Source organism: Marmota monax, unplaced genomic scaffold (genome assembly GCF_021218885.2).
Source record: "Marmota monax isolate L192 unplaced genomic scaffold, Marmota_monax_Labrador192_F-V1.1 WCK01_AAM20220418_F8-fsc00054, whole genome shotgun sequence".
Lineage (NCBI taxonomy): Eukaryota > Metazoa > Chordata > Mammalia > Rodentia > Sciuridae > Marmota > Marmota monax.
In genome coordinates this window covers 4549428-4563423 of record NW_026692145.1, presented here as the reverse complement: position 1 = coordinate 4563423, position 13996 = coordinate 4549428, and the positions used below count along the sequence as shown (strand labels likewise).

At 35.9% G+C, this 13996-nt stretch overlaps 1 protein-coding gene across 4 annotated transcripts in view; it reads left to right on the top strand.

Moving 5' to 3' along the window:
* Nucleotides 1–10200, top strand: part of Slc25a14 (solute carrier family 25 member 14) — a 33793-nt gene extending 23593 nt beyond the window's left edge. For 3 of the 4 annotated variants that reach the window (XM_046468290.2, XM_046468303.2, XM_046468299.2), the window contains 4 exons: nt 672–796; nt 1592–1727; nt 8697–8777; nt 9751–10200. In XM_046468290.2, the coding sequence (XP_046324246.1) occupies nt 672–796; nt 1592–1727; nt 8697–8777; nt 9751–9792 (384 nt within the window). In that variant the 3' untranslated portion in view covers nt 9793–10200. The other variant, XM_046468309.2, reaches the window with a different exon arrangement.
* The last annotated feature ends 3796 nt before the right edge of the window (nt 10201–13996 follow it).

Genomic DNA, 13996 nt, shown 5'->3' with positions numbered 1-13996 from the left:
ATGATGTTAAGCAACTTTTCATTTGCTTTTTGGTCATTTACATATTTTCTTTGGGGTAAGTGTCTTTAGATCTTTTGTCCATTTAAAAAATTGGATTATTTTTCTTTTTATCACGTGTTTTAAACGTTTTTTTTTTTTTATTCTGGGTACTCGTTCCTTATCAGATACATGATTTGCAAGCATTTTTTCTGATTGTGTGGGTTTCCTGTTCACTCTCTTGATGGTGTCTTTTAAATCGCAATTTTTTTTAAAGAGAGATAGAGAGAGAGAGAGAGAGAATTTTAATATTCATTTTTTAGTTTACGGCGGACACAACATCTTTGTTTGTATGTGGTGCTGAGGATCGAACCAGGGCCGCACGCATGCCAGGCGAGCACGCTACCACTTGAGCCACATCCCAGCCCCATAAATCACAAAATTTTTAATGATGAAATCTGATTTATCTATTTTTATCTCACGCTTTAGGTGTCATATCAGTGAATTTATTTTTAGTACAGCAAGTAAGTTGGGAATATATAAGTTTTAGTCACTGATTTGAAAGAATGATCTCTGTATTTCAGACTTGGCTTTTTTCCCCCATACTTTTCAACTATTGACCTATTTTATTCACTTGGAGATTTATGTCACTCTCTTTATTTCCTTAGTGTCTAATGTTAACTTATGTTTTGTAGGGTGTGGTCCCAACTGCTCAGCGTGCTGCCATTGTTGTGGGAGTAGAGCTACCAGTCTATGATATTACCAAGAAGCACCTGATATTGTCAGGAATGATGGGAGATACAATTTTAACTCACTTTGTGTAAGTAGGAAAGGTTGTACTTATTTTATACTTTTGGCAATTTGAGCACACAAAGCCTCAGTCACTGACATTCACAGGTGAAATTAATAACTGTTAAATATGACCATAATACATTTGTCTCTCTTATTTCCAGCACTTCAAGATTTCTGCACATTTTGCATTTCAGAGAGATCCCAGATGCTATGGGCACTAGAGTACTGCAGAGCAGTGTGTAATACAGCAGCCTACAAGATGTTTATAAGATTTGCATATATTCAAATATAGACTCTATATGCTAAACTCATCTATTATTTTCCTTGGTTTATTTTATATCAGAAAGCAAACTTTTCTCAATGAGACTAAGATAAAAGGGTGAAGTTTTGTGGAGCCTCTGAATCTAAACCACAGTTTTTGGCTAAAGACTGTTGCTGATCTCATTTTATATTTTTTTAGTCCTGCAACCTTTATGATGTTTTGTAATTTAAATGTATTTGGCATATTATGCTGTGGTTTGAAAATTATATGTAACTAATAAATAATGAGTTACACTTCCTGCTTGGAGGTGTTGTTAAGCATATAAACTGTCTACTTTGAAAAAGGGGGCAAGTGTCAGATTGAAAAACTGATGGGACAACCTTGAATGATGTTTGTTTAGAAAAGATTTCCTTTTTTCTTTAGATTGTAATGAAAGGGCAAATGTCAGGTTTTATCTGATAGGTCTGAGTTATTGTACCTTTATGTTTGGCTGAATTTCTCTTTAAGTGAACAGGAGATGGAAGTGGGGACAATCTATTTTCTTAAAGTTTTCATCTTTAGTTCCAGCTTTACATGTGGCCTGGCTGGGGCTCTGGCGTCCAATCCAGTTGATGTGGTGCGAACTCGCATGATGAACCAGAGGGCAATCGTGGGACATGTGGACCTCTATAAGGGAACTTTGGATGGTATTTTAAAGGTATGCAAAATGTGGGTTTGGGTTACATTTTTGGTTTTCTTTGATATCTCAGATCTTTTATCAGTTCTTATTCTTAGTTGCTACATATCATTCTGAAGATAAAAGAACCATTATGTATATTATGTAGCCTCTCTAAGTCATTTCCAGGTAGAAAATCTGTCTTTTTGGCCACCTGATGATGCTCAGTGGTCCTTAATATCATTATTCCAATTTCAGTGCTTGAGAATACAGTAGTACCATGTAGAATTATTGATAGAAAAGATAGAAAAGACTTAACATATCTCACATTTACCCACTTCAGATAAAACAGAGATTCTGTAATACAAATTCTGGTACTGAAAACAGCCCAGAAACCTGGTGCTTGATTTAAGTTCAAGATTGTTTTATTGTTCATATTTTGCTTTGAAAGTTTTTGCTGTTATGTTTTTTAATATTATATAAATGTATTATATATATTTATTAGTAAAATCATTGCTACAGAAACAAACCTGGGGCTAAAATGTGGTGCTTCCATATTATTTCTCTGCTGTTATCAGATTCATTGAGCAATTATTATATATTAGGCACAGAGAAATAGCTATTACAAATGTACTATAGGTATATAAAGAAATAATTGATAAAGCCTGGTAAATGATAAACTCAGAGTTATGTGGGAGACAATTACAGTCCAATTTGGAAATTTGAAATTGAATCCCTGTAGATGGTGGTAAATTACATAATAACAACTCCCGTCTGTTTAGTACTTCATTGTGTGTCAGGAGCTGTCCTAATGAGACTTACATGTATTCCTTCATTTAATCCTCATCATTACCACATGAGGTAGATACTGAAGCACTGAGGGATTAAGTAACCTCAGGGTTCCACAGCTAATAAGTGGGAGTGCTGGGATAAACTTAGACCATTTGGCTTCCAACCGACCTTAGCTTCTACATTATGATGCCTTCCTCATAGTGGTAGCTAAATTTTGGCTAGGCTATAAAGAGTATTGAATGTTATGCTGATAAGCTTGTACTTTTTTTAACTTGGTAGAAAAATATTTAAAGCTTTTTAATCAGGTCACATTTACATTTCACTTTTTAATGTTTTTATTAATGTGTTAGAGTTATACATAGTAGTAGAGTTCATTTTGATTTATTCATACATTCATAGAATATAATTTTCTCCATTTCAATCCCTGGTACTTCTGCTCATATTTGCATTTTAAATAGATGAATTGCCTTTAAAGAGGTGGCAAATTTAATCACTTGGGTTTCACAGGTACTGCATTTACCTTAGAACAATCAACTCAGGACCTGAGGTGTAAGACACAAGCATCACTATTCTTAAAACTTCTTAGGCTGCTGCAATATTCATCCAAGGCTGAAGACTACTAATATAAGGGGATAAGCATGAAGTAGTGGGTCTTTAAAAGTTTTACATGCCTCACAATCTGCAAGACTTGTTAAAATGCAGTTATCTAGGCACTATCTCTAGATGCTGATTCAGTTGGTCAGCAATAGGACCTGAGAAGTTGTTCTTCTAACAAGTTCCCAGGCAACACTGATAATACTAGCCTGGCAACCACACTTTCAGAACTGCAGACCTAGAGATATAGAAGCTGACTGGAAGGTTTTTATACTAATGTGAGCTAGAAGTGATAAAGGCCTTAACTTTAAAATGGTAGTGGGAATGTAGGAGGTGGTACAGAATTGAAAATAATGTAGTTGATAAAGTCAACAAAATTTGTTTGAGAAGTGTGGGAGAAAGGATATATCAAAGATGATTTTCAGATTTTTGGATTTGATGACCAGATGGCAATATTCATTGGCAGAGGCATCATAGGAAGGGGAATAGGTTTTGTGGGAAACATCATAGTTGTGGATACTTAGTTTGATGTGCTCATGAGAAACACCCAGTGCATATGTATGGATATACTAGCCCTAAGATGGGAAATTTCATGGATGTAGATAAGACCTTGTGGGATCATTAGCATATAGGTGGTTCATAACCAAGGAGAGCAGGTAGAGGTGTTCACAACCTTTTTGCCTTCCTAGCACACTGCAGCAGTATATAATTCTTTCCAGTAATAATGATTCACTGAGGCAGTGATTCTCAGACCCTGGGGAATTTAATTTGCCAAAAGTCTCCCTTGGTATTTCTGACATGTTCACCTCTCCATTTGACAGTCGTTGGAATAGAGAGAAGAGGAGTGGACTAAGGAAAGAACACTGGGGAACATCAATTTTTAAGAACTTAGTAGGTGATGACCCCAGGAAAGACAGTTTAAAAGATATGAGGAAACTTCGGAGAGAGTGATGTCATAGAAGCCAAAGGAGTAATGAGTTTCAGGAAGGAATGAGTCATATGCAATAGAGAGATATAGGATGATGAGGATTACCAAATATCTGTTGGATTTAATATTCTCTAAGTAAGGTTTCATGGATTGGTGTTTGAACTGTGTGTTGAACTGTGTGGATTACTGTGTGTTGAGGAATATGTTTAATCATTCATTCATTCAGTGAAAACAGTTTGTGTATCACATGATAGACAGTGTTCTAGGTTGGTATAGATATGTTGGTGAACAAAATGACACTTAAATTCTAATAGGAGGAGATAAACACATAGGTAAGTGAGGATAAGTAGATAGGTATAAAGCACTCTTTCAAGAAGGTTGGCTGAGAGCTCACAGAAGGTAAAATAATATAATAATAGCATTTATTGAATGCTTATTATGTGCCAGGCACTCTATATAGAGTATATGCTTTAACAAATCCTATGGAGAAGATATTATCTTTCCCTCTTTATAAATGAGGAAACTTTCAATCATAGTAGCTAAGCTTGGCCAGTAACTTGCCTAAGATACACAGCTAATGAGTGGCAGATCTGAGATTGACTCTAGGGTCTAATTCTGAAGTTTACTTACAACAACTATGCTGTGTTGTATCTGCAGAAATATATTTTTATATTGGTAGTACCTTTAAGTATTTATATGTGTTCACTCATTCATGTACTTGCTATGAAAGTTCTTTAAAGTGATTTTGTTTTATGTCATCATTATATATGATGTACCTTCCATATTATTTTGCATTTCCTCTTTTAGAGTCCTAAAACACTTTGGTAAGGAGTCATGCATTCATCTCTGACATAGTGAAGAATGGCTGCAAATCTCATCCTGTCACCCCTATCTAAAGTTCATTAGTGAGTCAAATGTGGTGGTATATACCTATAATCCCAGTGACTTGAGAGGCTGACTCCAGGCTCTCTATGATCCCTTTTCTCTCCTATAGCCTTATTTATATCACCTTTATTTTACATTCCAGGCACACTAAAAATTTCCAGCCCTAGGTTTTCTTTTTCCCTTCACATGTTCACCCATGCCATATACCACCCCAAATACATCTTTCACTTGGCCAGTTCCTAGTCATACTTCAGATCTCATTACCTTTTCAAAAAAAGTCTTCCCTGACCATTAGACTAGGTTATATATTCAAGAGTTTCTTGTAGTTCCTCTGTCATAGCATTTATTAATATTTTTAAAAATTTACATATCATTAAATTAACCCATTCAATATTTAGTATACTTAGCATTTTAGCATATCACAACGAGATATATCAACTTTAGAACATTTTTATAACCTCAAAAAGAATCCCTATATCCTTTAGCTTTCATCCCTTATCCCCCATCCATCTAGTTCTAAGCAGCCACTAACCTACTTTCTATCTCTATAGATTTTCCTCATCTAGATATTTCGTGTAAATGGAATCATACAATATATAAATTTTTGACTGGATTCTTTCACTTACCATAAATGTTTTCAACATATTACATGTTGTAATATGTATCAGCACTTTATTCCTTCTTACTGCTGAATAATGTTGTGTGTTTCTGTTTATTCATATTTGTAATTGCTTTTAGTGTCTTCTGTCCTGGTGGAGTATAAATTCCATGAAGGTAGAGCTGTATGCATCTTGTTTATTACTTTTCCACAGCAAATTATTAAATGAACTAAAATATGTATCTTCATAAAGTATTCTGTGTCTATGCTTATCTACCAAAGTTCTTATTTTCACACATCTGTCTCAAACAAGAAAATATCTTCCACTTCTCAAGTTTTGAAGGTGTTCACTATTTTGCAGATTTATAAGGATTTAGATGGTTGACAGAATTGTTAGAGACCATCAACATTTGTTTCCCACAAATTTGTTGGAAACTTAAATGGGGCAGACATGGTGGGGATGAAATGGTAAACAAGACAAACATAGTTCCTGCACTCTTGGAGATTGTATTTTAGTTAAGGGAGACAGACAATAAATACACATGTACACACAAATGGTATAATTTTAGATAGAAGTAAATATTAGAAAGAAAATAGAGCATATTAAAATATTCACTGGGTGCTTGGGAACTACTTCAGCTTAGATGGTCAAGAAAAACCTGTGAGGGGCTGGGGATGTGGCTCAAGCGGTAGCGTGCTCGCCTGGCATGCGTGCGGCCTGGGTTCAATCCTCAGCACCACATACAAACAAAAGATGTTGTGCACCGAAAACTAAAAAATAAATATTAAAAAATTCTTTAAAAAAAAAAAAAGAAAAACCTGTGAGGAGGTAACAAACTGACATGTGAATGATGAGGAATTGGTGGCCATGTGTAGAACCTTGAAAAAAGCATTTCATAAACAAGGAGCAGCTTACAAAGGATCTGAGTTGGGAATGAGCTTGATATGTTCAAGAATTAGAAAGTAGGCTTGTGTGGCTGAGTATGGTGAGTGAAAAAGAAAGTAGTAGGAAGTGAAACTGGTGAGAGAGGCAGAGGCTAAATCATGTAAGTTCTTGTGTGTCATTGCAGAGAATTTGCAACTAGAATGAAATCCACAAGAAAGCCATCTGAGATCTTTAAATGGAAAAGTGACATGATCTGATTTATAACTCTTAAAGATTGTTCTGGTTTCTAGATAGAGATTTTAGACCGGTTAGGTATTCCAGGTAAGAGAAGATGGGATTATAATGTATCTCTGAGGTCCCTTGTCATTTGTTGACGATTCTAGGTTATCTTCATCTAAGCTTTTGTTTTGAGTGATTTTCAAATTTTTCAGCATTAGTTTTGGCCTGAGACCTTCAGAATTTGCTAAAGATCCATCGATGTCAACATTACCACTGTGTTTCCATAAATAGTACCCTCATTATATTATTCTTTGTTTCTTCCAAAATTGATTAGTAAGGATAATTATCTCTAGTGTTCTTAAGCTGTAAGGGGAGATAGGGATATTTGTAAATCTGGCTTCTCATATTGTCTTATCCAAATACATCCACTTTTTATATAGTGTTAAATTTCACTTCATCAATTCAAAGGAAAAATAATATTTTTCAATATCTAACACAATGCCTAACACATTGTATTTACTTAATAGATACTTGTCTGTTTATATATATATATATATATATATATATATATATATATATATATATATAAAACAGACAATATCTATTAAATAACAGTAAAAAAACTATAAAATAACAGTTTCTGCTGGCAAAATTCAGCACATACCAACAGTTTATGAGCTTGAGTATACATAATTTATCATTTAGATCTTATAACCACTTGGTCTATACAGAGACACCCCGCCCCCCGCACCATATTGTACAAAGCAGGAAACTGAAACAAAGCAGTTTACATTGTTCCTCCTGTAATCCTGAAAGCATTCATATGAAATAGACCATGGGGTCACACAGAATTTACAATGATGGAACAATGAGTTGTCCAACTCCCTATGGACTTACACCCTGTTTTACTTTTCTTCATAGCATTTATTCCTAGTTATCATATATATCAATTTGTGTATTTGCTTGTCAGCCCCACTAGAGAATATGTACTCAATGAGGGGAGGGACTTTGTAAGTTATGTACTGCAGTGCTTTAAAACAACAAAATATTGCTACTTTGGAGTTTTTGTGGATCAGGAATTGGGAAGTAGCTTAGCTAAGTGATTCTAATTTAGGGTCTCAGAGGAGATTGTAGTCCACATGTCACCTAGGACTGCAGTCATCTAAAGGTTTGACTGGAGCTATAAAACTATATAAACTATATCTATAAACTATAAACTACTTCAAAGACTGCTCATGTGGGCTGTTGACTGGAAGTCTTATTTCCTTACTGTGTAGGCCTTTCTTCATGCCACAGTGGCTGCTTTCCTTCAGAGTGAATGATTTAAGATCATAATAAGGGAGATGCCTTATATATATATGAATATTTTTGTGATACTATATTGAACCCAAAAGCACTCTTATCACTGAGCTACACTCCCCAGCCCTTTTATTTTATTTTAATTTTTTTAAAAATATTTATTCTTAAGTTTTAGATGGACACAATATCTTTATTTTACATTTATGTGGTGCTGAGGATCGAACCCAGTGCCTCATGTATGCTAGGCGAGCACTCTACCATTGAGCCACAACCCCAGCCCCCCTTTTTATTTTTATTTTGAAATAAGGTCTCACCAAGTTGCCTAAGCTGCCCTTGAATTTGTGATCTTCTGTTCCAGTCCCCTAAGTATCTAGGATTACAGACATGAGCCTCTGTACCTGGCTCTAAAATATCTTAAAACCTAGCAAGGGAAGTGACATGTGTAAACTACTGTCATATTTCTATTGGTGACAGAGCAGTCCTGATACATTATGGGTGAGGACTTCACAAGGGCATGAATAACCTGAAGGTAAGTTTTATTAAGGGCCATCTTAGAGGCTGGCTACCACAGGCACTATTTGTGTGCTATTCTATTTCCAGCATCAAGAACAGTGCCTTGCATATGGTAGGTGCTTAGTAAATATTTGTTGAATAAGTGGGTAGATGTCTTTAGACTACTTATGAATTCAAAGTGTATTTTTAGGAAAAAAACATTCATGGAGCCATAAGTTGCTGGGGTGGGGATGGAAAATGATTGTCACATGTAAAGAGAAAGGGAATTTACTGTTTTTTGTTATATCTTTCCTTCAGATGTGGAAACATGAAGGCTTTTTTGCCCTCTATAAAGGATTTTGGCCAAACTGGCTTCGACTTGGACCATGGAACATCATTGTATCCTTTTCATACATGAGAATGAAAGCAGGTATTTCAAGATCCCAGATAATTCTAGGCTATGGGAAGGAAAATTTGATTATGAAAGTAAATAAGTAAGAAACTCAAGCATCCTAATGAAGACCATTGAAACTAAATATAGAGAACTAAATATAGGAACTAAATACAGAGAACTAAATATAGGAACTAAATATAGAGAAATAGCTTTTAATTGGAGGCTAATACAAACTAAAAGGGGTTGGAAATATCTACCAAACTTTCTTGTTTTCCTATTCCAATCAAAATGACTACAAACACAGCCAATCTGGAAGGGACTATGAAGTTTTTAGAAGCCCTGATGGGAGATGCCCACAGGAAAGTTCATGCTGAGGTGGTCTGGGTTTCCTACTCCTAACTATAGGACTAAAATAGCTGGGAAATAATAACAGGACAGAATACATTCATAGAGTGAAGAAATCCACAAGAAATTTTCTTGTGGGTGAATTGCCCTCCTTTAGCTGTGCAGAGCCATGTATTGGGCACTGTGTGTGGTGCTTTGTGAATAGTCATGAGCACCACAGGGTTGAAAAGTAATTCCCTCCCTATGGGGTCTGTAGGCTGACAGAGATATTATGTCTTTCCTGAACTCTTTGAAATTCCTCTAATCACCTAATGTGTATAACAATTATTCTAGCATGAAATTATACATTGTCCTTGATGTTCTTGGATATTGTGTATGTTCTCTTTGTCCCTAAGTATATTAGGATTTTAATCTGTTTAATTCCTAAATGCCAGCAATCATAGTGGGCACATGGTAGGTACTCAGTACATCTTTGATTTGACAGGTATTGTTTTAAAAAAAAGACCTTTAAGCCAATGCATCTTAGAATAGCACAGACTAAGTACCTTAATTTAAGAGAATGCAATGCACAATTTTAAAACTGGATTTGGCTTTCATTATCAACTGAGAGATCTTCCATGACTTATTCCTCAGTTTTTTATTACATATGAGCAACTCAAGAGGCTTCAAATCTAAGAACTGAATATGTGTGAGCCTGGCTTTGCCAGCCTTTCTATTCTTTTTCTTTTTCCTTTTTCGTGTTATAATGTATTTTGACAAAGTTGTGTTTACTGAACCAATGGTCTCCCAAAGGCCTCCTGATGGAAGAAAAAAGGATGGTTCAAAGTTGTTTATGTGTTTGTGTTATCATGTTAACTTTTCCCTGAGAGGAGTGTTAACATTGAGACTCTGGCCCCAGATTGGTATCTTCTGTGAAGATGGATACTGATGGGTGACATTCAAAATGGCCTTCTTTTCAAATGTTGGTTAAATGTAGTTGCTTAGCCCCAGGTTTGGGCTAGAGCAGAAGGCATAGGCCAGGACAGTTACTGCTATGAATGTTATAGACCTTGGTTCTCATTAAAGTATTTACTGGCAAAATCACTTTGACTTTGTCTTTATTTACTATTTTCTATACTATTTTATGCCAACTCTTTTTTTATATCTTTATTTTTATGTGGTGCTGAGGATTGAACCCAGTGCCTCACATATGAGGCAAGCATTCTACTGCTGAGCTATAGACCCAGCCCTCTTTATGCCAACTCTTTTAGTTACATTCTCTAGAAAGTGATAAAAAGAAGGTGAATATGAAATTGAGACTGTACTCTTTTTTTAATATTTATTTTTTAGTTGTAGTTGGACACAATACCTTTATTTTATTCACATATTTTTATGTGGTGCTGAGGATCAAACCCAGGGTCTTGCATGTGCAAGATGAGTGCTCTACCGCTAAGCCACTACCCCAGCCCCAAGAGACTGCACTCTTAAAGCACACATTTATGGGAATAGAATAAGTGTTTTGTGCTTTCCCACCGCTATTCATTGTCATAATGCCACTCACTGCTAAACACCAGGCAAGTAGCTATTTCCTAATCATGAATGAGGAAGCAAGTGGCTCATTTGGAAGTTCCTACAGATAAAATGCTAAAAGAGGCATTAATAGGGAAAAAGTTCTGGCTACTGTCTTGTAATACAACATTGCCTGGCGTATTGCAGTCACTCAAACATTGGTGGAATGAATAGTATAGGTCTTCATTTTTATTGTTCATTCTTTTTTTTTTATTTTTGTAGTTGTAGACTGACAGCATGCCTTTATTTTATTTGTTTCATTTTTATGTGGTGCTGGGGATCGAACCCAGTGCCTCACACATGCTAGGCAAGCATTCTACCACTGAGCTCCAGCCCCAGCCCTGTGGTTTTTAAGCTCACATTATGGTGGGAGAACAGATGTGTAAATAAGTAATTACAATAAATTCTGAGTACCATGTGAGGGATGAACAAAGTTCTATAGGAGCATGGAAGAGAAACAGCCACAGGGGATTTGCCACAGGTTCATAATTGAGGTGACATTTGAGCTGAGTCAAATGAAGATTAGATCTTACCGTGTTGATGAGGCATTATTCATTTTGACAAATGTTTAACATGTTTCTACAATTAGAAAATCATATAGAATGATTTAACTGCTGTCAAAATCCTCTCTCTCTCCTCTTCATCCTTCCCTCCTTCCTAGCCCCTGGCAGCCACTGAATATTTTCATTGTCTTCATGGTTTTATCTTTTCCAAAGTGTCATATAGTTGGAATCATATTGTGCCTTTTTCAAACTGGTTTCTTTCACTGAGTAATATGTATTTAATTTTCCTCCATGTCTTTTCATGTTTTGATAGCTCATTTCTTTTCAGTGCTGAATAATATTCCATTGTCTGTATATACCATGACATATTTATGTGTTCATCTACGGAAGGACATCATGGTTGCTTCCAAGTTCTGGCAATTATGAATAAAGATGCTCTAATCTTTTGTGTACATATTTTTGTGTGGATATAAGTTTTCAGGTCACTTAGGTAAATACCAAGGAGCACAATTGGTGGATGTTATGATAAAAGTGTGTTTGTTTTATAAGAAACTGCCAAACTGTCTTCCAAAGTGGCTATATAATTTTGTATTCCCAGCAGCAGTTAACAGGAATTCCTGTGGATCTACCTCCTTCCTAGCCTTCAGTGTTGTCATTTTTTTGGGTTATAGCCCTTCTAGGAGATGAATAGTAGCATCTTGTTTATTTATTTTTGTTTTTGATACTGGGAATTGAACCCAGAGGCATTTTACCACTGAGCTACATCTCAGCCCTTTTTAGTTGCCCTTTTTATTTTTTATTTTGAGACAAGTTCTGGCTAACTTACTGAGGCTGGCCTCAAACTTTTGATTCTTCTGCCTCAGCCTTCTCAGTCACTGGATTACAGGTGTGTGCTGCAGTACCTGGCTGTGTTTTTTTTTTTTTTTTTTGTACTGGGGATTAAACCTGGGGCACTTAAACTACATCCCCAGCCCTTTTTAAATATTTTCTTTAGAGACAGGGTCTTGCTAAGTTGCTTAGAGCCTCACTAAGTTGCTGATGCTGGTTTGAACTTGCGATCCTCCTGACTCAGCTTCGTGAGCTGAGCCATTGGGGTTATAGGCATTTGCTGTTTATATTTATTTTTAAACACTTACTACATCTGTTAGATAACCAACTCAACCCCAGATAGATAAGCAGAAAGAAGGTAATTTTTTCCACATTGGCTGAACAAAAGTGTTCATATTGTTAGAAATGACTCTCATTCACATTAACTTAAATGTTCTTCCTTAAGAGAAACCTTCCAGGGGCTAAGCTCTAGGTTTCTGTCACTTGCTGATGAAAACAGTGTGAAAGGGCTGAGATTGTGGCTCAGTGATAGAGTGCTTGCCTAGCACATGTGAGGCATTGGGTTCAATCCTCAGCACCACATAAAAATAAATAAATAAATAGATAGATATAAAGGTATTATAAAAAAGAGAGAAACCTTGCAGTGAATTTATCTACCCAATCTAAATAATTTTTCACACTATAATTTTTATATCGTATCACAATTTATATTGCATTTGTGTGATTATTTGATTAACATCTATATCTTCCATCAGTCTGTAAACTTCATAAGGAGAGAGATTATGTCGATTTTGTTGACTGCTGAATTTTCAGTACCCAGAACAGTTATATACACTCAGTAAATGTTTGTCAAATGAATAAATGAATTGATCTGTAGCCAAAGAATCAGATAAAATGCATTAAAATATCATAAAGGTTCAGCATATACTATGGGATTTAAATTGAATTAAAATTTGAATTACTAGATAGAATATTATATGATAAAGTTTACTTCAAGCCTGAGCCACTTGAAGGGCAGTATCATCTTGACTTTAAGTATTGTCTGTGTGCTAATGACTTCCAAGTGTCTATCCCCAGCCTATACCTCTCCCTGTATTCTCCATTCCATTGCTTACTCCACATCTCTGTTAGCGTCTGACAGGAACTACAGACTTAACAGGTACAAAACAAAATTTTTGACTTGCCCCATACAAAAACCCTTTTAGTGGCTCAGACCTTGAAGTAATCCTTTATTCTCACAACTCACATCCTGTACCCCAGCAAGATATATTTAAAGGGCTGAAATGATGATCAAAATCTGTAGGTTACAAGTTGAAAAAATCTTCACCCCCTGCTCTCCCAATGTTTTGAGTGGCTGGAGCATAAGATGACTCAGATAATAATAACTAAGCCAGGCAGAGTGGTGTATATCTATAGTCCCAGATGTTCAGGAGGAGGCAGAAGCAGGAAGATTGCTTGAGCCCCAGGGGTTGGAGGCCAGTCTGGGCAACATGGTGAGACCCTATTTCAAGGGGAAAAAAACCCTAATATTCACATGACTTTTTATTTGCCAGGTACTGTTTTAATTATATTATTTATAAAACTGTCCAAATCCTTATCCCTTTAGAAAAGTACTGTTCTCATTTTTCAGATGAGATGATGAGGCTCAGAAAGGTGGAAATGATTTGCCCCTAGAAAGTGGCAGAGCCAGCATACTAACCCAGGTAATCTGGCTCATGAACCCATGCCTGTAGTTATTATAGAGGTGTACTGACTTAACCTTGTCTAGAGTGAAGAATTTATGGCATTTGAGCACTAAAAAATATTGATTTCATTAATTCTCCTATCTTTATAGCACCCTTCTACCCCACCCTTCTTCCTCCTGTCTATGTGAGCACAGTTCACCAGGGGTAGCATAGTGGGGTTCAGAAAGAAGGTTCTTGCCCTCAGATATGGCACAGCAAAGCAAAATGAACTTGTTTCTGTTGTACATTAGACCATTTGAAGAAGAACTTAGAATT